Raw genomic sequence first — 23,291 nt, 5'->3', positions numbered from 1 at the left:
ATATGAAGTTAAAGTCGAGGTTAGAGTGGAAGAGGGAGCTGATGTATGACTTTTGTATTTTGTCTTGCAATCTTTGTATCTTATCACCATCTTTGCAGGACGGTGAACTGAGCTTCAGGAAGTCTGAGGGTGTTGACTGGTTTGAATACGCCAATTTATCCTTCAGTTTTTGCACTGCTTTGTAGATGGCATAAATTCTCAGACTAATTTATATCCCCTTAGCATATATTAATGTAGTATCCTCTTCTAAACAGTTTATCATCCTGCAGTACTGCTCAAAATTTCATCTGAAGCACCCTTCCTTCACCCGTGGCACAGAATTTCACTACTTAATGCAATCTCTTGCCAGAAAGCATGAGAGGGATTCCTTTGAGAGCTGCCTGAAGTTAGGCAGATTTTTCTCTGTGTTGCACCAAGAGAATTCTCTGCCTCTGGTATTAAAGAATGGCAACATTTATAGTTCTTAGAGGCTGCGCGGAGCATTTTTCTTGGTAAAATAAAAGGAATGGTCTGGAGCATACAGCAGAGAATCATACTGCTGCATTTGTGCAGCTGTCCTTTCAAGGAGAATTTTCTTATGGAATTGTGAATTGCAGCTTTTGTGGAAGCAGACTACATGGTTTTCTCTCTGATTATTCTGATCAAGTAATAGCTCCCTTTGGTGAACACAACAGTTGTGAAGAGGCTGCAAAATTCTGTGGGGAACTGTTGTCTGAATTAAGGGTCTGGCAAAAGAAAGTGATTTGAATAGTACTTAGATCTGTTTTTTTGACATGCTAATTGTTACCATGTCTTTGTTTTGCAAGGAGTAATCTTTTCTCAAGATACTTGAGAAAAGACTTTGATTTCCATGTTAAATTTCAATATATTTTAGTTGTTTGGCTCATTGAGACAATTCATATTGATGAGCTCTACCATTCCATAGCTGTGTTTTGTCCAAAGCAACATAGATTGATCTTTGTTTATAAAGCACTTTCAAGAGCTGCAATAGTTCAGATACTGAAAATTGTAACTGTGGTCTTAAATTTGTCTTGACAGCTCTTGTATAAATTTATGGTAAAGAATGCCAAAATTAGTGGACATGAGGCTCTCAGCTGCTCAGTGCTATACTTAACAAATGCTCATTACTGAAATTACAAGTTTAGAAACTGGATAATTAGGCTTTTTTTTTTTTTTCCCTCCCCATACGGTGTTCAATAGATTAAAGCTCCATTAAGAAAGAGATAATTCTGTTAGTTTTTCAAGCATTTCTCTGTGAAGTGGATGTGTCCTGTTTTCCCTTCACTGCCAATTTCAATGAAATAGACTGCTGTACCTTTTCATCTAGGAATTTAATTGATGCTAGACATTAATGAGTCTTCTTGTCAAGTAAGTCATTCCCATATCACCAAAGAAAACAGCAACTATAAATGAATCATCTCAGACCTGACGTGTTACTGAAGTAGTGAGTATCCCTTGTTTTATCCCATTGAGATGTATCTGTTCCAGCTGTGTTCCTGAGACTAAAGTGGGTGAATCTCAGGATAATTTCCAAAAGGATTGAGAACACTGTGCAATTTCCTGGTTATGTTCTAGTATTAATGACAGTTTCAGTGGCAAATATCAACATAAAACCAGTAATAGGGGAAGCATTTTTGGTGCAAAACAAGATTATTTTAAGAAACTCGTTGCTATTACTCTTAAGATTGATCTTGGCAAATCCAATGACAAAAACAGCAGGAAAGCACAGACCAATTTTAGTATTTTGAGATTACTGGTGCTCCCTATTATTGAAGAATTCCTTGTTGCTACGACTGCATCACTGCACAGACAAATAATCTGGTTTCCTGTGCTTATTTAAAGGTACCATGACTGTGAAAATGAGAATATAAATAAATACTATGGCAAACAGTGAAGGTATAAAGAATATTTCTGAGGATTATTTGGCTTTGGAAATGCAGTATTATAGCTGCGTTTTCCTTTAGAGTGAAGCCTTCTCAGTCCACAAGGATTCCTTCTGTTTGCACTGCTTTATAAGTATAGTAGTATAAGTAGAAATGCAGAACCTCCTTGCAGGAAACACTTCTGATGAACAGCTTATCTTCTAAGGGAAAGGTTTTACTTCTGTTCCTTTCTGGCTCTCCAAACAGAGTACCCATATACTATTAATCGTTCACTGCATACATGAAGCCAATGTGCTCTACAGTGTTCCAATTTTGTAGAAGTGTTTAAAAATTTTTACTGGATTCTCAAATGATATTGAAGTAATAAGAATTTATGCTATGGCTGCAGAATAATAAACACTATACAATTCTCCTACAACCTTATATAAATCCCTCTAGTCTAGTAAGTGAAAAATAAAGATATACCACAGTGTTGTCTTTTAACTATAACTGCATGAATAAATAAGAGCACGAATTAAAGAAGCACACAAAGTTGCATCCTTTTGTCATTATTTGTTTTTAACCTCATGATTTTAGCCCATTACTAAGCATTTAACCTCATAGAGGTTTGTTTCAAGGTAAGGATTTAGGTATAACAGATAACAGATAGGGGCATTAAGTACATGGTTACTTGTTACTTGTCGTTTGTTCTCAATGTGTTTATAGAGCCAGATATGTATTGTCATAAAGGGTTCTTTGACTCCTAGCTCGTCTGGTACATGTGTTACTAAGCATGACATGTATCATAAAAATCAGCAGAGACTACAATATGTATGAGATTTTGAACAGTAATGTTGTAATGACCTTACATGGGTGTGTTTTGTTGTCTCCTAATGGAATCAAGTACCATTAAGTCTTACCTTTTTTTTTTTTTTTCCCCCTTAATAAAATTATACTTTGCAGTTGAGGCATTTCTTAGAATTGCAATTATGCTAAGTAGTAGTGTTTGAATTTATCTTACGTTACTTTTTTGACTTACTGAGCAAATGATGAAGAGAAAGGGCATTAAAACCCAATCCAGCAATTAAGTTAAGCACTTGCTTAACTTTAAGCTATTGATTAGTCCCTTTTACTTCAATGGGACAGTTAATTTACTTAAAGTTAAACACTTGCTTAAGTGATTTGAGAGATCAGTACCTATCTTCATCAAGGCAGTAATCTTTAGTATTGTATGCATGTTTACCTGTTAGCAATTGCATATTAAGGATATGTGCAAGGAATTATCCAGCCTAGGCAACAGCAGGGCTGAGAGGAATTCTTTAAGTGTTGCTTTTGGTAAATTTACAATTAAGTTCCTTTCTTGTTCACAGAGTAGATAAAAAGACTTGGCTATTTTGTGATGGGGGGAAAACTGATGTATTCAATTCCATGTTGTCTCTGCCTTGGGTTCTCTGAAAGCTTTACATAATATGGTGAAACTCAGAATCTCTTTAGGAGAAACAGTAAATCTTTGCATGGTTCTTCAGTGTTGCCAGAGCAGTGCAACAAAATGTATTTATAGTTTTTATCTTAGAGATTTTGTTAGTATTGAGCATTGTAATAAACCATTTGCACATACATGTACAGCCATGTACACCAGACCAGGCAATTCGGTGACAGAAGTCCTCTTTTTCTATCCAGACAAGTAAAACAGACAGACACAAAGACAGCTTTAGGTGGGAAGCAGTAACACTGCAGAAAAAAAAATGCTCTAGAAGGCATTATCCCATATGGCAACCAAGAAGTTACTTATTGAATGTGAGGAAAAAAAAACCACATCAAAACATTTCTACAAACATTTGTACCATGGACAGTTTATCTAACCTGAGTGCAAAGGTTAGTCAATTAAGGTACCATTCTACTTCAATAGAATGTAAAATTCAATCCGTGGATCCTTCCCGAGACTCTCGTTAGATGAAAAATAAAATCCCACCAGATGTACAGTTATCTCAGATTACCTTCTTATTCTTTCCACTTTTCTATATAAACACAAAGTTTACATATTTTTCTGAGGTATGGTAGCATTTTGACTCAAAAGACATATAAGTCTTCTGTACTGGGTGAGTAGCATTAACTGAAATGAAGACTGACAAGCTGCTGATCTTCCAGATCATACACTCAGGCTCTGAAATAGATCTTCAGGGACCCTGGCCAGTCCCTCATTTTACTTCATCTCTTGAATTCTGTGATGACTTAAAGGCTTTTGTGATTTTCATTTGATCTTTTTTTTTTTTTTTTTTTTTTTTTTTTTTTTCTGGATACTTCAGACGTTAAAAAAAGAAAAAAGAAAAAAAGAGAAGAAAATCCTACAGTACTGTATTGATTATTTGGCTGTTACATGGTAGAAACAGGTGTCTTACTATCAGTGAAGTAATAATATTGCCTCCAGTCTGAGTTTTCTATGACTTGCATATGAGTGAGAAAGTGGATTTATGTCCTGTGCACAGAGTAAGGGGAGCAGTACTGAAAGACAGCAATAGTGTTGTGTGGATTAGAATACAGGAGGAGGAGTTGTTGCAAAGTTTAATCTGCAAGGTGATCATAGATTCCATCTGTATTCAGTAGTGTATCGGTGTGCATCCTTTTCTCTTCTCCGTGCAAATCCAGCCATGACTAGTGAACCAGGGATATCAATGGTGCAAGATACTCAAAACACCACAAATCACTGGGTAGCTTAAATGATTAGAAAATATCTTATTAATAATTGTTACTTAACTATGAGTCACTTGTTATTAATTCACACCTTTTTCCCACCTTTTCTGTCTAATCAAGTACATCATAGACAGCTGGAGAGTTTATGTCTACTCTGACACAGTAGGGAAAGACTAGACTGGTTTTGCTAATGAGGAACTGAGACCAGTACACCCAGCTCCCAAAATACAGCTAAAGTGGGTTAGACCTCATCTCTAGAGTCATGAGGTAAATAATTATTGGCAGATCTAAGGTTAAATTGCTGTCTCAGGTTCTGATCAATCATCTCAGCTACAACAGCAACATTAGAATTTTTCCTTTTCCTATCGTCTTAGCTTTTTATTGTCTTAGCTTTTTTTCCTGTTCCTATCTGTTTCCTTCTTGTAAATACAGTGGTAAGTAATTATATGCCTAGTCATTCTCTGACATAAGGATGAAGGAAGGTGGAAATGTGAGCTAGGTATTCATTTGTATTTTCACTCATTCAAAAGCCCAAATGGATTACTGATGTTTTAGTTTGACTGATGTCTAATATTTTGCAGGGATCTCTTCTGTTACCCCAGTTTCATAAATGAAGATGTGACTGATGGGATAGGAGACTGACTCATGATTTTGCATCAGTGTCATTTAACCTAATCCTTGTTAAACAAATAGCCCCAAAAGACTGCTACATTAACACAGTCTCATTTTAGGTTATTAGCAATGAGTAGTAGTAGTAGCTGCCTGGTTGCTGTTTGATGCTATTGCTATGCCAAATGCTGGTAAACAACAGAGGCTCTGCAGAATTAACTTGTACAGCTGTACAGTTGTACAGCTACCGTACCTTTAGCTGATCTGGCAGCTCAGCTGCCACTAGAAACTTAAGCATTCATTAGCATTTCATGAGCCTTTAGACAATATCCCTATCTGTCAGTTCAGTTTTTTCATTGACAATAGTGTTAATGATTTAAAATATTCTGCAGTGTAACCAGACAATGTCAGCTAAATGGAAAATGCTGCATTTGGATTCCTGGTGTCATGCAAAGCCATTTCAACAGACACTGAGCTTAAGGCAGGGAAGCATTTTAATCCTTGATGTGGTGAGCAGTGAGAACTATTGTAATAGCCCACGAAGAAAACAAGGTATTGGAAATTCACAGAACAGCAAGAAATACTACATAGAATGGGATGATGTAATAATTTTATATTTATTTTATTTTATACTTAATATTTACTAAATTATTAAACTACATCTACCTGTAGTGGGAGAAGTTATTAAAAACAGCAGCACATAGAACAGATCAGTACCTTTTACTGTTCATTGCATCTGTTCATATACCACCCCATTTTAAAATAAAAGTTGATTGCTCATTATGACAGGACAACTCCGAGTGGAACTGTGAGGTTTCAGATCGAGTACCAGTTAAGTTGTTAGTGCAGCAAAAGCTGTTTTCATCACACATCACCCTTCAGAACCAGTTAGACGATTGTTTTTACAAAGACATCTAACTTGTACTGTTAGTACAGATCCTCAGTCTTCACATCCATAATAACCTAAGGTACAAACTTTTAAACTGCCAAGCAAATCTGACTATCGTAGAGGTTCTAGGCACCCTATGCCAAAATTATGTTGTTTAAATGTAAACGAGTAGAATCATGAGAGCATTTCCACATTACCTTCTTAGCATGCTTCAGTGCTAATCTGAAGAGGGCACAGACTGACAGAGTTCAGCTGGGGAAACCTCTGGCAGTGCCAGCTGTGAAGTAGATGTGTTAGAAGAAGACCGCTGGATAGGTGGCTAGAGGTGGTTGTGTCTGGGTTTGAATCTCTAGCTGACATGAAAATATATGTTATCCAGCATGCAGAGTGTATTACAATTATCTTATTCCATAGAATGAAGACAGAATGTTTTTGCAGTGGGAGAGGATTTTCTTTGCTGCTAGCAGTTTTGCTAAAATGTGAGCAACTACTTCTATAAAGAAGAATATCAAGCTTGTGTCTCAAGTTTGGTGAAAGACAGTGTTTTGTGTTAATAAAGATGAACTGTGAGAAAGCAAGAGTAAAAATAAAATGAGAGTGGAAAAGTAAACTGATGCTGTAGAGGTGTTTAATTTAGAGTTTTTTTGTAAATTTTCTATTGTTTTCTCCACATTTCTTCCTGACTTCTCCTTGCAATTATTTTATCATGATAAATAACAAAATCTTACTTGCTTTCATAGATCCCTCCTCATGGTGGATCATCGTCCAATGTGAATGGTGTACCTGAATCACTCCATTGCCAGAGTCCCGAAGGTAGGTCACAACAATTACTAAGTGCCCTTGCAAAAATTTTGCTGTAAATAAAAATCAGTTTAGCAATGTTAGATGTTAGCCTGCTGGTTTGTCAGTCACTCCTCCCGGATTTGTATCATCAGCAAACTTGCTGAAGGTGAATTGTATCCCTTCATTCAGGTAATCAATGAAGATTTTGAACAAGACTAGACATGACAATGGCATAACCTGGTTTAGGCTAAACAAACAAACAACAAACAAAAACTTGAAGCAATTGGACTGGACGCTGCTTTTTACCATATAAAGAAAATATGCATTTTTAATGCCATTGTGGTTTTTACATGTACTGTTGATGAATCTTTCTTTCATATATGCAAAAAAAAGTCAAGATACTTTAGAAAAAGTATTTTGAGTTCAGAAAGCATTCTAACTGCATTCCTCACTTTTACAATACATCCACACTAAAGGTAATATTTGACTTATATGTAAAAAAGGTCAAACAACTCTGTCTTATGCTGTTCATTCTTACGTTTGAGATTAAAAATAAGGGAATAAGCAGAGAGGAAAACAGCTTACACGTCTGTTTTGTATTCTGTGACTGTTTTAATTCTGTATCTAACTATGGGGGATATATTACACCCTGCTGACACCTCTCTTCAGTATGAGTTACTGACCTTGCTTTTCTGCAGGTGTGAATGGAAACAAGTGCTCCGGGTCATCCACCATTCTTGAGAAGTATAAAGTCGGAAAGGTGATTGGTGATGGCAATTTTGCTGTTGTGAAGGAGTGCATAGAACGGTGAGCAAGGAGAACGTTCAGTATTGATAACTGTTATCTTACTGGATAGAACCCTGTGCATTAGCACAATTGCATAGGAAATGTGATGAGATGAAAGCAAAGGGCAGTTACAGAGATATGCTTACACTTCAGGAGAACTGGACAAAGCAAAACACGCAGAGCTTCCTATGTGTTATTCCACCAAAGGCATGTGAGAGCAGCAGAGCAATGTAGCTTTTTAATCCCCAAAGCTGAAGGAGGTATCACCTTTTAATGGAGGCTCCTGAGGAAACACTACAGATCTTCAAGAAACCCCTTCTCACCACATGAGACTGTTGAGACTGACAGAGATTTTCTGTGGCACCTAAGTAGTCTTTCAGGAAGCCTCAGCAATTTTGGTGCTACGGGATCCTACTGCTTGCTGCTGAAGTCATTCTTCACAGCTTTTGGTATACTGTGAACAAAGTATTCTTAAAAGCATACAGTTAGCAGCACATAGCCTGTGCGACTGGCTCCTTTCTGCTTGCTTGTTCAGTGGGGGAGCACAGTGTGGAACCAGAGACCTTAAGTCAGCCTTTTAATATTCCAGACTCTGAAATATTCTTGTGCCCGACTTCCCTGAGGGTAAGCACGATATCTTTACAGACCCGTGCTGTATTACTGCTCATTCTCTGCAAGCTTTGTGTCATGTTTTGCTGCTGTTGTAAACAGAACAGATGATTTGACTATCACTTTCTCAGTTTATGTTATAGAACCACCTTCTTCATCAATGTGAGAATTATGTCAGCTTCTTAAACATTATGAGGAATCTCCAACTTGACTATAAGCACTGAGCAAATTCAGCAAACTTCTATAAAATCCATAGCAGTTACCAGAGTATTTGATCCACATCTGCTGGTTTACTTTAAATAAACATCATTTTGAATAGGAACATCTCATTCCAACCTTAGCAGATCAAATATTCACACATTGGCATTCTTGCTGAGTCATGCAAATGAGCCAGAAGGGTTGTGCAGTGAGGCTGAACATGCTGAACATGTATGTATAAATTACACTCCCAGTTATGCAGCCATAACTGTTTGTTGTTTTTTTTTTTTCCCCTCAAGAGAAAGGTTCCTTGATACTGTATCTGTGTTATTTCTTTACTGAAAGTAATATTGGTGGGTTATATGCAATACATCTAGTACTCTCTTTTGATTTATAGCAGATCACAGTGATAATTATTTTTAATACTTGATGACGTACTAGCAACCAAGGTTTATAAATTAAGGAATAAAGCCTTAGGTGACAGCTTCTAGAGATGCTACCTGATTACAGTACTGATAAAGGAAAAATAAAAAATGGCTGAGTGCGAATGGCACTGCGAATGCAAGTGCAGGGATTAGATAATGCTTCTATCAGTGTTAACATCTAGACTCCATGGCCTCAATGTTTCCACCAAGAAACTGTGTTCCTGACAAGCAGTACCACATTAGAGTGAAATCATTCCCCTAGCGCTTTAAAAACTACAGGTTTGTTACAAAAATTATGAGAAGGCAATACAGCCAGCTGTGCTGAAAAAAGAATTTAAAGTCTATTTCATTCTGCAAGAAGCCACACATAAGAGGCTTGAGAGAAACTAAATGAATTATGCTTCACAGCATCCTCCCACATGCACTGAAGCTGGCCACAAATTCTTTGTTGGTTGTAGAGCAAATAAAGTTCATAAAAGAAAGAAGGTTAAACTCATAAGATTGCATAATTTAATATTTTCAGAAATAACTACTGTGCACTTTGGAAACTGCATGATTTCCACTGAAAATGGGAAAAGGGCTGCTATGTCACTTTGGTTTCTAAATGACATCTATGTGTTTTGGAATGAGGGGACTGGGCTAGAAAAACAACCTTCACGTTAAAAAATATGAAAATAAAAAGTCAAATTTAAGCTCAATTCCATCCTTATACTTAGTGAAGCATTCTTAAATGAATTTTACAAAAAAATAAATATACTGCAATGGTTGCTAATAATAAGGAGAGAGGAAATACCAACTATAAATGCTTTTCATTTAATTTCTATTAATTATTACACTTAATTTCTCATCGTGTCATGTGTGAACAGTTTGGGTGTGGAGCCAGGAAGCCATTACATCAGCTGTTCTACAAAATGAAATGGTCTCCTTCTCACAGGGCGCCTATATGTCTATATGTATGAAGACATGAGTCAACAGATGGGTACTGACAGCTAGACAGAAGAATGCCAGCAACCTGTCAGACAGTACTGGTCAATATGATAGGCAGTGATATCAACACACAAACTGCATGTCTGCTATCCCTTGTATTTGCTTAGGTACTATACTATAGCATTTGCAGGAGGGATTTGAAGTTGGTTAATGAATTGGCTTTACGAATATTAGCTCCTCTTTCAACAAATGCTGAAGGTTTCCTGAGTGGGTTTTGCTGATCAGTTATTTGCAGCCTTTCAGATATTGCACTTAATTTAGAATAACATAAATTGTGATTTTGAATTACACTTTGTGTTCATAGTAGAGTCTGCTCTATAAGAGGATAGCATTTCACAGATACCATTTAGATAACACTACTATCTAAAGACTGGATCAGGTTGTAACTATGACAACCTAGCAGATACAGCTGCACTTTGAGAGCAGAGATTCTCTGCTGCATTTTTTCAATAATGGATCATTTGAATGTGAAATGTTAACTCAGTTCCTTTTTCTAAGGTAGCAATTTTGATTTGCTGTATCTAATGCAAAAAGTATAGTGAGAATTAACTTCTTAACTTAATAATGTACCTAATTTTTTTGTAATTCCCTGCAGTCATTTTATTACATATGCTAGTGATGTTCTGAGGCGTAAGACTTGGTACTAACACAAAAACAGGATAGTAGCAATAGGATTTTATGACACTTTGTTTCAATTTTTAACTCCTCCTTACTATAATTAGTAATGTCATCTTTGATTAAAGGAAAAAAAAAAAGAAGGTAATTTATTTGTATTGCTTTTTTCTCTCATTTTTTCCCCTTGTGAATGAAGGTAGAAGATTTTTATTATTGCATAGAGGGAGAAAAAACAAAATAGAACTCCTTCTTTTGGGGAGAGTATCTACCAAAAATAGTCATCCTTTTTACTTTGGATATATCTACAGTCTTAAATGCCCTGGCACTATAGATGATAGCTATACAGCTCCATACACTCATGGGGATGAAAAAAAAAAAAAGAAAAAAGAATGAAATATAAAATTATCTCCTAATAAATTCAGCAGGATTTTGGACTACTATATCATGAAATACAGGGTCTTAGCTCTACTGAATCCTATCAATTCTTTTTTTTTCTATGAGGCTATCACACTTTTTCCTCTCTTCACTTACACATAAATGAGGAGGATTTTATCTTTAAAGCCTACCAGTTGAACAAAGCAAAATGAAGAGCCCAAGACAAATTCTGCTCATTGCAGTAAAGAGGTGAGAGGGAGTTGTGCTAGTCACAGAAGAATGAGTTGCAGCTGGAGCCTAGGAATAACACATTAAGTGAGAAGGGCTGTGGTAGTCAGGGAAACAGCAGGCACAAATGCTGCTGAGAAAATGAAAAACAAAATGAAGTCTGTTCTGTGCATTTTTTCTCAGCAGCCTCCATGGGTGAAGGCATTCTGCTATGATATTTTTACAGGTAATGCCACATAATGTTGACTGATTTCTGATTAACATTTTCATGTTTTTCTCACTAGATCCACAGGAAAGGAGTTTGCACTGAAGATTATAGACAAGGCTAAATGCTGTGGAAAGGTAGTGTGCAACAATTTACATGTTTAAGAAAAACAGCAGCAGCAGCACAAGCAGCTGCTCATTAGTCATAAATGGTGGGTGTGTTTGGGTTTTCTGACTGTTTTCAGAATATCTGTTTTACAGGATGATATTCTATCCAAGAAGCAAATAATAAAAGTCTAGAGTGTTAAGTCTGCTAGATTGTGGAGTAAAAAAACAGTCATCCTTTCTATTGAACTAACAAACACCAGTCTACTTGTCCAAAATGAAATCAGACCAAATGTAGCCTAGTTATTTTGATTTGTAAAATACAAGAGAGGAAATTTCCTGTTTTCCCTTCCCTCTCTACCTTTTATCCCGTTTTATGGCTGTACACACTCCTTTTATGTACAGAGCATGGATTTGGGAAGAAATTTCATCAACCATTTTCTGTGTATGTAGTTAAATGTCTTGCAGAACAAAGATCTCTTAAAAAAAAAAAAAAAAAAAAGCCTGCAACAGAATAGCATGTTACATAAGAGAACCAGGTATCCTGGAGTGTCACAGACCTCCTCCCAAGTACAGACTTTTAAAAATGAGGGAAGAAAAAAAAAAAAGAACAAAAGTGTAGGTAAAACATAGTCAGGAATGGAGACTAAAACTTCTATTTTCACTGCTTTGCAAGACCTTACAAACAAAGGGCTCTTGAAGAACTTCTGATTCAAATGGTTCATAGTTTATTGTTAGTAAAAGCAACAGTGAAGGTGCAGTATTAGATAGCAGTCAAATTCTGTTTTAAAGACTCTGAGACAGGCAATAAATGCCATTCTTTCAAGTATAACTAAAAGGGCAGTCTTTTATTTTTATGCAAATATCCAATTTTGTAAGTAAATGATCACAATGAAATGATTCTGGAGTTATCTTTGCAACTAAGTTAGGGTTTTAATTACTTTTTATCATTTGCATAGAGTAACCGCTCTGCAGAGTAATAGTCAGAGTTGTAAATGATAGGAGTGACCTTGTAGGAAGATGCTGAAAGTCCACATGATGTTCTTTGTACAGTAAGGAGCTGTATACTGCTCTGCACTGACACCTTACCTGCTGTGACTTCTTGCTCTGGAGTAGAGGTCCTCTGCCAGAAATGGTCTATTCGTGCAGATTTAAGTTAAGTTGTGTAAGGAGATGAATGTTCCTTCCCCGTTATTTTGTCTCATATCCCTATGTTTATTTAATGGAGAATTTAGAAAGGAATTTTAAAAATGTATAACCCCAAGAAAAACAGCACTAAAATTGCCTTTCTGAGATTAAAATGTAGGAATTTCTTTGGCTGTGGGAAAGTTGAACCAGTATGTTTTACTGAAAAAGAAATATTTTTCATTTTTTAATGCTTTCAACTTCAGATGTTTGTATTACATGTCAGCCTTTTAAGCGCCATAAATTGGAATAGTCCAGAGACCATTCTGTGCAGTAGAGTTCTGACATATTTTTTACTTATCATTCTTGCTGCTTTAAAACAAATGAACAAAAACAGGGAAAAAAAAATTACCACATGGTTACATAGTTGTATGTTCTGAAGGGATCTGTGTCTATACAGCTGAGTCCAGATGTATGTGTATGTGCAAGCAAAGACCATACTTAACAAAGTAAATACTTAAATTTTGCTACAAGTTAGTCCTTCACCCTCTCTCCTTGCCCAGGTAAGTCCTGTGTTAAAAACAACCATCTGGACCAAATACGTGTGATTTGTATTTTGCCCACTGCTCTCTACCCATTTATCTTGGATTGACTAATGCATTTTCTACAAGCAACATAAATACTGATTATACAGCAGTTTCTCTTTAAATAATTCCTATGAATGTAGACTGAAATCTATACTGCGCTAAAAAGGAAAACAAACAAACAAAAAAGTTGGAAAACTTTTTTTTTTTTTTAATGACAGAATATAGAAAAAACAGGGGGGTGGTTGAAACCAACTGACTATACACTAGCCAGTGCTTTGAAGACAAATATCAAAGCAACAGCTCGACAATGTTTTGGAACCTTTTTAAAATGAGCACTAGTTATTGTCACTAGTTTTAGATAAAAATAACTTCTACCTGGGTTTTGTTTAAAGCCATTAATGATTTAGTCAAATTTAATAAAGAAAGCTTAGGTAAAACCATTGTGTCTCAGTCAGAATTAATGGATATAATAAATTGAATATATGTTATTTGTTCTTTGGGTAGAAAAATAACACTAGTTTTGAATTTACAGGCTTCCATCCATAAAGCTTAATATGCTGTGGCTGTTCACTTTTGTCTGTTGATGAGATTGAGCATTGTGTTTAACAAAATTGCTTCATGTTTATTTGTTTTCTTCCTCCAGAGCACCTTTGCTTGGAGCAGACATATGTTTGTTCAGAATGACAATTGATGCTCTTTCAAATTGAATTTCAAAGGTGTGACTGCTGAACCCGTATATGCCACACCACACTCACAAAATGAGATGCACACATGGCATGTGGTTTCTGAGTTACACAGCCACTTAAAGCTTTGCAGAAACACAATGCATCCATAAGTAAACCTGAAAATAGAAGCTAAAGTAGCATAAGATCTTTAATCACTGCTTATGCACAGTGGATCACATCTACTTCTCGTGCTCTGCTCACAACTGCATGAACTGCATGCTGCTAATCAGTGCATTAAACATGAATAAGTTCAGACTCCGGTGAGGTGAGGTCTTACCTGCCAGAGGAAAGGAAACTTATGTTTTAGGCAGGCAGTGTTACTTATTTTACAGGGAATTTAAATGCAACGACTGTATTTCAATATTTATAAAGACAAATGCCAATCATTATTTCAGTGGAAGAGGCATGCAATTTTCTTCCCTCAATAGCGTTAACCAGATGCTAACATATTCTGGAAAGCCCAACATTCTGAAACTAATTGTTCTGTACACCCATTACTTTCTCAGAAATATATAGAAGGATAAATTAAATGTGGATCAATTAGAATGATAAATTAATCTGTGCACTGTTAAGCTGTTTGGAGCCACAGCGAGTTGACTAAGCTGGTACATATTTTGCAGATTGTAAATCTGAAGATGCATATAAAATAAACTGAAATCCATAACCAAAGCAGATATCATTTTCCTATGTACAATCCACGTCCTTTTTTAAAGTGCAAGTCCTTGAAAAATAAATCCTAGGCAATCTGTCCTTGAATACTGTACGCTAAATGAGAAGTGAAGGCTGGAGAGGATCAAGAACATGTTAGCTATTGCTGGGAGGTGGCAGTTCACAAAGATCCAAGTCCAGAGAGGTTCTAACCTGTTAATATTCACATAAGAAATACAACCTGCACTTCCTGAATTGCTGTCTTGTTCTGCGGTCTATTTTAGAGATAACCCATGAGTTACGTGTTTGAAATGTGTTTAATTAAATTTCTGGTCACTGATGAAGTACAACTGGGCTGAAATACAAGTTAAAATCCAGCATTTGACAGTAGGTTTTACTACATAAGTGAAATAAATAGAAAAATGGGTGCTCCCTGAAGAGCTGACCAAAGGAAAACCGAATGGCCCACTTTACCTCTATTCATGTATACCTCTGTACCCTTTACTGACAGGAACACCTGATTGAAAACGAAGTGTCTATTCTACGTCGAGTGAAGCATCCAAATATCATTATGCTGATAGAGGAAATGGACACTCCAACGGAACTCTATCTGGTGATGGAGCTGGTCAAGGTAAGACTAAGGAGATTTAAAAAAAAAATAAAAAAAATTCTGTGTTGGTCAAGGATATAATGTCTAGGAGACATAATCAGATAAGATTTCAGTGGCAATCTCCATTATTAATCATGCAAATACTCTGATCAATCAGTTCCATTAGTGGCATTTACATCTCTTCTGTTGTAATTAGACTATTAGACACACAGATTTGAGGTAATCTTGCTAAGTATGTGCGCAGCCTGGAGAGTAGTGGATGGTGGTTTTATATCATTTACAACATGCAGAGGCTAGCTGTGATATGCATATAGTAATGGAAAAATTTGCATTTATTTCACCAATATATTTAATTATTTGCTTTAAGGGGAAAAACTCTATTTAATTATTTCATCTTAGAAGACCACAGATACAAGTAGTCCAGACTGCAGTGATTGTGTTCCATAAAATTAAAACTTTTCACTTCTTTTCCTTGTATGAGATATTCCTTCACTTTGTTTCCCCTTGGCCAAAAACTTGATGGTGCTATTGCACATGTAAGGAGAAAAAATATCTTGAATTCCATTTTGCTGTCACCTTGTGAATCTAAGATAAAAGTTGCATCGAGTTTTATTTCTGCATTCTCACTTATCTGTGTTCTGTACATTCACTACAACACTGCCCATTGGCTTGATCAGCCTGTCAGAGGAGTGCAACTCATCACTTTTTTTCCTGTCTGAAACATTGTTTGATCCAGTAACTACCCCTAAAGTTGTTGTCAGCTTGGGAAACTCTGAAGAAAGTCTAGTTGTTGAAGTCAGAATTTTTGTAACCTACCCATTTATCCCCCATTCTAAAAGTTATTTTTAAATAAGAGAGGTTTTCCTGTTTTTAAGTATTTTATTAATATTTTAATATTGCACCAGCTTGGCATGCAATTCCTGAATTGCTGCTTCTTTTCCACATGTATTGAAATGCTTGGAATGCCACCCACAGCTCAGATAAATCACTCCTACAGATGTAACCAGGGTAACCATCACAGAGACACCCACATAAAATTCATGGCAATGACTGGAAATGCTGCACCAGAAACTCATTTACATGTTGTTATGTATTCCAAGATAAACAGGGTATCCTAATCAGACTACACAACAGGCCTACTCTGAAATCACCTGTAAGTTCTGCACTTCAAACTCATCCTGTTCAGCTGTATTAACTTGACATTTTCACAATATCTGCAGCACTTCTACTTTGCAGTTCATTACAATTACAGAATGTGATATGTTAGGCTTTTTACTGTTGGATGGATTTTCTTCAGGCTTTACTCAAAATCAGAGAAAGAATTAAGCTGGTAAGATGAAGAAAATAGAAACTGTATGGAGGTATCTCTGTATATCATGCATATGAGCAATCAACCAAATGAAATCAAATCCAAAAAAGGACTGTGTTCTGTAAATGACCCAAGTTTCCATTCTACAATCTTGTTGACAAGTTTTATGTTTTGTGGAATTTTATTTGTTGTGTTTGTTTGTTTTAACATTTTAACAGGCTTCTGAGCATGCCTTTTGTGTGTTTTGCATGGTATGTTACAAATTATCTATTATCTTTCCTTACTCTAGGGAGGAGATCTATTTGATGCTATCACTTCTTCTACAAAATACACAGAGCGAGATGGGAGTGCAATGGTCTACAATCTGGCCAGCGCGCTCAAGTACCTTCATGGTCTCAACATTGTGCACAGAGACATCAAGCCAGAAAATCTCCTGGTATGTTTCATTTATTTTCTAATATTTTCTTTCTTACTTTCTGCTCATTAATGCAAATGCTTGTACATAAAAGTCAAAAAGCTGAGCGGGGAACAGAAGGAATGTTAATTTGGAATATGTATGTATAAAATAAATCTTCTACCATGAGATAGCAATCACTGTAACCCAAATGAGCTATACTCAAACACGTCCTTAGACCTATCTTTATTTACATTTTGATTGGCTGCCATTTGGATAAGTAGGAATATGGTCTCACAAAACAATGAATTTTAAAGCTGTGTTGATGAATTATTTATTACGTTTTGCAAGTTGGGGAGAGGATGGGCTGAGAGCCACTTCTTCTGGAGATCACATGGTTATCTAAAGCTTATTTTAATTTTAGTGTCATAGCAGGAATGAACATCTTTCTAATGATTTACCAGTATTCTAACCGTGACTGAACATTGTACATACATTTATTTTGTCATGGGTGACTGATGACATTTTGTTCTCAGCAGACATATAAAGTAACTGGGTCTGTTGGCAAGAATGACCACAAAGTCTGCTCTGAGAACTGCTTAGAGTATGGTGCACAGAATGGGAGCAGCGTGCTGCCTTGCTTACATACAGAAGTGACACATAAGAATTATGTACTGGGTGTTAGATATTAGGTGTGATGCAATGAACAAGCAGGACCATAACCTTCCCCACCTGAGTTGCTGTCATCAGGAATGCCTGGAGCTTTTATTAACATTTGATGGGCATTTCTTAAAGCCTTTTGTGATACTTGTCCATCCTGTTTAATAAGGAATCCCGGCTTTTCACAAAATAGATTTGGATTTATTACAAGGATGGATTATAAGCTGAAAATAATTTCTAATTAATTCCACTGGCAGTCTTCAGCAGTTGACATAAACCCACAAATGAATTAGATTGTTTATCAAAAAGAGAGGAGGAAGCTTCTCCTGGAAAATATAGTCATAGCAACCCAGCACTTAAAAGAGAAAATTTATCACTTAATTATCAGCACTTCTTCAAATACAACCAATCTAAATACATTTGAAGCTCTCACTGGTATTTGAATCAATTATAAAAAGGCACAAATGTCCTTTCTGCCTAGAAAGCCTGAAGAGATTACTCAACAGATGCAAGTCCTATTCACAGTGATTGACAATACCAGCATGCTAAGACAGCAAACTGGTATGGAATGCAAATACAAATAATTCCCATCAGTTGCTACCTGTGCTTGGAAGTAGTTGTTTCTTTTGCACAGGTTCATCCAGCTCTCTGAATTACATTTTCTTTACCAGTCATGCATTCAAAAGTATATGCTATTACTCCTATAGTTTGTACATGTTTATCAAGGACAAAATGTTTCCATTAATTATATGAATTATACAGAGAAAGGAAGAAAGGCCTTGCTACCAATTATTTGAAAAAACTAAACTATTTCAACCATTCTGGAGATGCTAGAGTCCTATGTCCTAGATTCCACTGAAATCATGATAACAACATAAATATTTCACTTTAAGAAAAAAACAGTATTAATTTATATGGGATGTGTCCTTATATTTCCCTTTGCCGTTAATCCAGTTTTTGTTTTTTTCTTGTCATCACTGTCATATAATGTTTTTCTTTCTATTATAAGCTATTTTGCCTCAGCAAAATAACTCAGAACAAGATGAGCTAGATTCTTAAGGGGCTTTTGAGTTAGGTGCATTTGGATCTGCACAGAAATCTAAATACTTTTCAGTCAGGTTTCATATCACTGAACTTTCCTAGTGTGACTGCAACAGTAAGACTAAGCTTAGAAAGAAATTTCCTAAGAAGAGACATTTCCTAAGAAATATTTGGTCAGCGAGAGATTTTAAACCAATCTGATGGTAGCTGCCAATCTCTAGGTCCCCATCAATTACAAGTATGTTATTACATTTTTAAAATATATTTAAAACTTATCAGCATTCTAGGCTTGGTTTTCTCCCTGCTTAAATTGCTTAAGGCTATATCATAGGCTGACCTACATAGCTGCCAGACAGCTCAGTTGAACACTAGCTCCAGCTGCACTGTGGCAAGAAACTGCCATACCATTTTTCTCCTCTTTCCCTAGAGCAAGCAACCAGAAACTTAACCCCAATCCATAATTTAACAGTCAGCATAGCTGTGGTGTAACAAAGGAACTAATCTGTTGCTGTGTGGTGGAACAAACTGAGCATAGAAGCATCACTGCTGCTGTGCTGATCTGACAGCACCGCACCTCATTCAGAGCAAGCTGTGTGGCCATATACAGTTATTTTAAGGGCTATTACATGTCTTTATCCTCTTTATCCAAGCTGTAGTTTTGTTTTTGATTTATTTCAGGGTATCTTTTTGGAAGGCATAGGCAGTTGGCGGACTTGGCCACTTCTATTGAAATGTCATGTTTAACTTTGAGATCTATTACTACTTTCATTAATCTTTTCTGGTTGTGGTGAACAAGATTTCATTCATTCACACTCATTTGGTGCATTGTGTGGTGGCAAGTAAGCAGGTGGAGAGAGCAGAGCCATCAGATAACAAACCACACTGAACTAAGTTGTTATCAGAACAAGATACGAATGCAGATATTTCACTGCAAGTTTGTTCTTCATTCCTCAAAGCAGAAGAAAAAAAGTGTAATTTGGCAATTACATGAACCACCCACAGCTGAAAGTTTCATATTATTGTTCAGAGAAATTGTTTTTCTCCAGTTGTTATTTGGGGAAGAGCAGATGAGTGTTTATGGATATGAGTGTGATTATTCATTACAGTGTTGGCACTCCACTTCTAATTCTGTTGGTTTCATTTCAGACTTGGTTCAAATAGCCTGCTGCTCTCATTTGGGCATAGTCTGTCAACAAATGGGAGTAAATATATATAGGGTTCAAGAAGCAATCAATTGATTCAACCATTGCCAGCTGTGAAATCTTAGGATCAGAAAAGATCAGCCTGGTGACAGCCTGATTCCAAATATATCATTGTTTCTTTTCTTTTTTCAAACTGCTACAGCTGTAGAGTGATACAAATGAGGTTATCTGTACTCTTGCTTCCATGGCAAAATCTGTTATCTGACACATGTTTTTCTCAGATGCTTCACTGTACATAAAAGTAGCAGAACAGATGCATTTTTCTCAGTTTTTGTGTGTGTGGTGTTCATTTTTTCCAGTCATGCAAAAAAAGCTGAAAAAAAACCTATAGTAATTGATATTGTCCAAAGCAAATACTCCTAGCTGTAGTATCTTACCAAGTGCTTTCTGATCTAACCTTCAGGTATTCTTACACTGAATTCTATGACGAAAAGCAAATACGTGAGGATTAATTGGTGAAAGTGACATCACTTAATGGAACACAGAATAAACAATAACGGGGAGGGAAAGGTGACATAACAGTATTTTACTGAGATAGCTGTAGAGCTAGTATCAAGAAGTACTTTAAAGACCTTATAATAGTTTTGTCTGTCTCCCCGGAAAAGTACACAGAATTGGAAGACACATTAGAAACAGCAGAACTCTCCATGCATAGAATTTATGCAAGTATCACTGGATAACTTTAGCACTGGTATTTCAGCCAACGCCTTCTCTTATTTGTAAACATAGCATGCCTATTCCTGTTCCAGTCTAGGCACCTTTATAGAAACCGGGGTTCCATCTGTTTGAGACAGAGGAGATGCAGTGTTTTCACAGAAGTGCAAAGGCATGGTTTAACTGGAGCCTATTTTCATCCTGAAGAGTAATACAATTTCCTTGTGTGTATTTTTACTAAGATGTGACTCTGCGAGCGTCTAGACAGCAACCAAACATTTCAAATTTAAAACTTACACAGAGATGGCTATGTAAGTAAATTACTAATTAGTGAGAGAAATGCTGCGTTTTTGGCTTTTTGGGAACTTGTAAAGACAAGAGTGTTGAGAAACTGAGTAAATTATAGCAAGAAACTATCTTCATCAATTTTCATTTTTAAATTAAGATTACTCACATCTGGACTTTCAAGTGAAGCTTGGTTTTATGAAAATATGTAGCTTAGAATACGTTCAAGAATCGTGGACCTAACCCAATTTTAATACACGTCTGTGGAAGTTACCTCTTTTTTTCTACGTTCTACATGTGGTGCTGATTATTCAAAAAAACCAATAATAAATTAAAAAATTCCAATATCCTCCTCACCATTGTTTCTGTTTTGCTGATTCTAGGTGTGTGAATATGCAGATGGAACCAAATCTTTGAAGCTAGGAGACTTTGGACTGGCAACTGTGGTTGAAGGACCCTTATATACCGTCTGTGGTACGCCCACATATGTGGCTCCAGAAATCATTGCAGAGACAGGGTGAGGATAAGTAACTAAGACACAGGTCTTGTAACCTGTCATTTCTGGCAGGTAGCTCCTAACTGTTGTGAGAACTAGAATGCTCTAGCAGGATGGTCCTCAATCTCTTTTAACCAAAATAATTATGAGAACAGGCATCATTCAGTTCCTCAGAGACCAGTTTCCCCATTTGATCCCAGGGCACACTTTTGCCTCCTTACCATCTCCTAAGGACCCCCACTGGGTGCTTGTCTAAACCTGTGCTCTGAGCAGGTCTAGTTAGACCATGTTCAGGTGACCTCGTTTCGGTGATGCCATTATGTTTGTTGACTTGGTTTAACTAAATAACTCAATTTTTCTGTATTTAACAAGTGGCCCAAATACAAAATAATTTTTATAAGTAGGTCTTGCTATCTATTAGACAAGAGATCTCCCTTTCGTATTAGCTGCCTCTTGTCTTAACTGTGAATTTGGTCCTCGAAATGGAGGAAGGTTTGTTGGATTGATTCAAGCATCCTTCATTGTATTTGTGGTACTGGGAAATATTTCCGAGCTGCAGTGAGCTCAAACATCAAAGGGCACTTCACTGGCACGTTTTAAATTTGGACAAATTGAAGGTACTGGCTAGGAAAAGCAATAGGAAAAAAAGACCTCTTTCTGACCTCTAGCATTTTAATTTCTGTGCTTTAAAAAAAAAGGTGCAGTTCTTTATCCCTTTGTTACTTATTCATTTAGGAGACTGGAGAATTGGTATCTTTCTTGTTGCTTAGCAACACACGATAACGTTAGAGATAGTTACTGCAGGACTAAGAAAGCACATCCTTGTCTTCTATCATCAGGGATTCTGGATTGGGAAACCTTGATGCTGAATTGAACACAGGTGTATTTGGAAAACCCTGGAGAGCCTTGAGGCTTAGGGAGATGGGGGGAGGTGGGAAGTTCCATGAAAGTGGTGCTACCAGGGCTTCTAAGACTCTGAAGGATCCCAAGTAAAATCTGCATATCCAAATAACATACAGCCAATTCACATAATTTTGCAAGTCACTCCAACAAACAAATATTTTTCAATCCAGCACAAGTAATGCAATCTTGTTTCCTCAGATACGGCTTAAAGGTGGATATTTGGGCCGCAGGTGTGATCACATACATACTGTTATGTGGATTTCCACCTTTTCGCAGGTGAGCATCTCTATTAGTCAAAAGGAAAAATAGTGAAGACCCAAATCATTTCTGTATGTAAGCCCCATCTATCTCCTTGGAAGAGGCATTGTGGAAAAAATATACATTAAACTGATGCTTTTTAAAGTTGGTTTCAGTTGTCCATGTCATCAGGCTTTGGGATCAGTTTTACACGCTCAGTTTTCTATGGGAGCAACTGGCTTGTGCCACTGTATTCAGGGATGGGGTGTTGTGAGAGCACTTCATTTTCCTTTTGTCTGCTACATAGGCCCCAATTCAACGAATGTGCATGCTTTGCCCTCTAGTGTTTCTGTTTGGACACAGCAACTTACTGGTTTAGTGTCAAGGGGAAAGTTAATGGCACACAGAGGTGAGGGGGAGAATTTGCTTATGATGAATTTTTAATCTTGTTAATCACTTTTGGTAAGCGCCATATGGTTGGTAGGGTTTGTGAATGTGATTCTCAATGTCACAGTATGAATGAAGCCTAAAAATAAGATGGATGTGTTTTGCTCATTATTTTGTTTCGGCAGAGAAGGAATTGACATATTTTAATAAGGAATTCTTCCCTTAACATTATTTATATATATCGTTTGCTTAAGAAGGAAAATAAATTATAACTGCTTTGAATAGAGTTTGGGGCAAGGAGGCAAAGCGTTCACACCACGCCATCAGAATTAGGTCTTAACAAACTATTAGCAATTATTTGTTGAAAAACCAACAGAAAAGGTTCGATTTTTCTTAACAGTGAGAAGCTGAGTGGATGTTCACAGTGGGTAAGGCCAACAGAAGTTTTTGTTTGTTTGTTTAAATAAAAAGCAGCACTGCCCCTGACTCCTGAATATTTATGAGACTATGTTTTTGATACAAACATAATTATCCAGTTAGTAGCCTGCCAGTACCCAGTCTACTGCGTGTTTTCCATATCCTCTCTGTGGAATACTTTCAAAATCCAGTTGCAGTAGCTTAGAAGAGGCTCATTTCATTACCATTTTTCCCCTATTTCATGC

General features: G+C 36.6%; 1 protein-coding gene across 4 annotated transcripts in view; it reads left to right on the top strand.

Moving 5' to 3' along the window:
* Positions 1-23,291, top strand: part of DCLK2 (doublecortin like kinase 2) — a 78,437-nt gene that overhangs the window by 45,542 nt on the left and 9,604 nt on the right. For all 4 annotated transcript variants that reach the window (XR_004166249.2, XR_004166248.2, XM_031588886.2 and 1 more), the window contains 7 exons: positions 6,792-6,864; positions 7,533-7,641; positions 11,342-11,399; positions 14,963-15,082; positions 16,660-16,806; positions 20,990-21,123; positions 22,204-22,281. Coding sequence is in view for 2 of the 4 variants with exons in the window: in XM_031588886.2 (XP_031444746.1) it covers positions 6,792-6,864; positions 7,533-7,641; positions 11,342-11,399; positions 14,963-15,082; positions 16,660-16,806; positions 20,990-21,123; positions 22,204-22,281 (719 nt within the window). In the remaining 2 variants the exon portion in view is untranslated. The remainder of the gene's footprint in view (positions 1-6,791; positions 6,865-7,532; positions 7,642-11,341; positions 11,400-14,962; positions 15,083-16,659; positions 16,807-20,989; positions 21,124-22,203; positions 22,282-23,291) is intronic.

The sequence above is a fragment of the Phasianus colchicus genome, chromosome 4 (assembly GCF_987193195.1).
Source record: "Phasianus colchicus chromosome 4, bPhaCol1.hap1.1, whole genome shotgun sequence".
Lineage (NCBI taxonomy): Eukaryota > Metazoa > Chordata > Aves > Galliformes > Phasianidae > Phasianus > Phasianus colchicus.
This window is presented reverse-complemented; position numbering and strand designations above follow the sequence as displayed.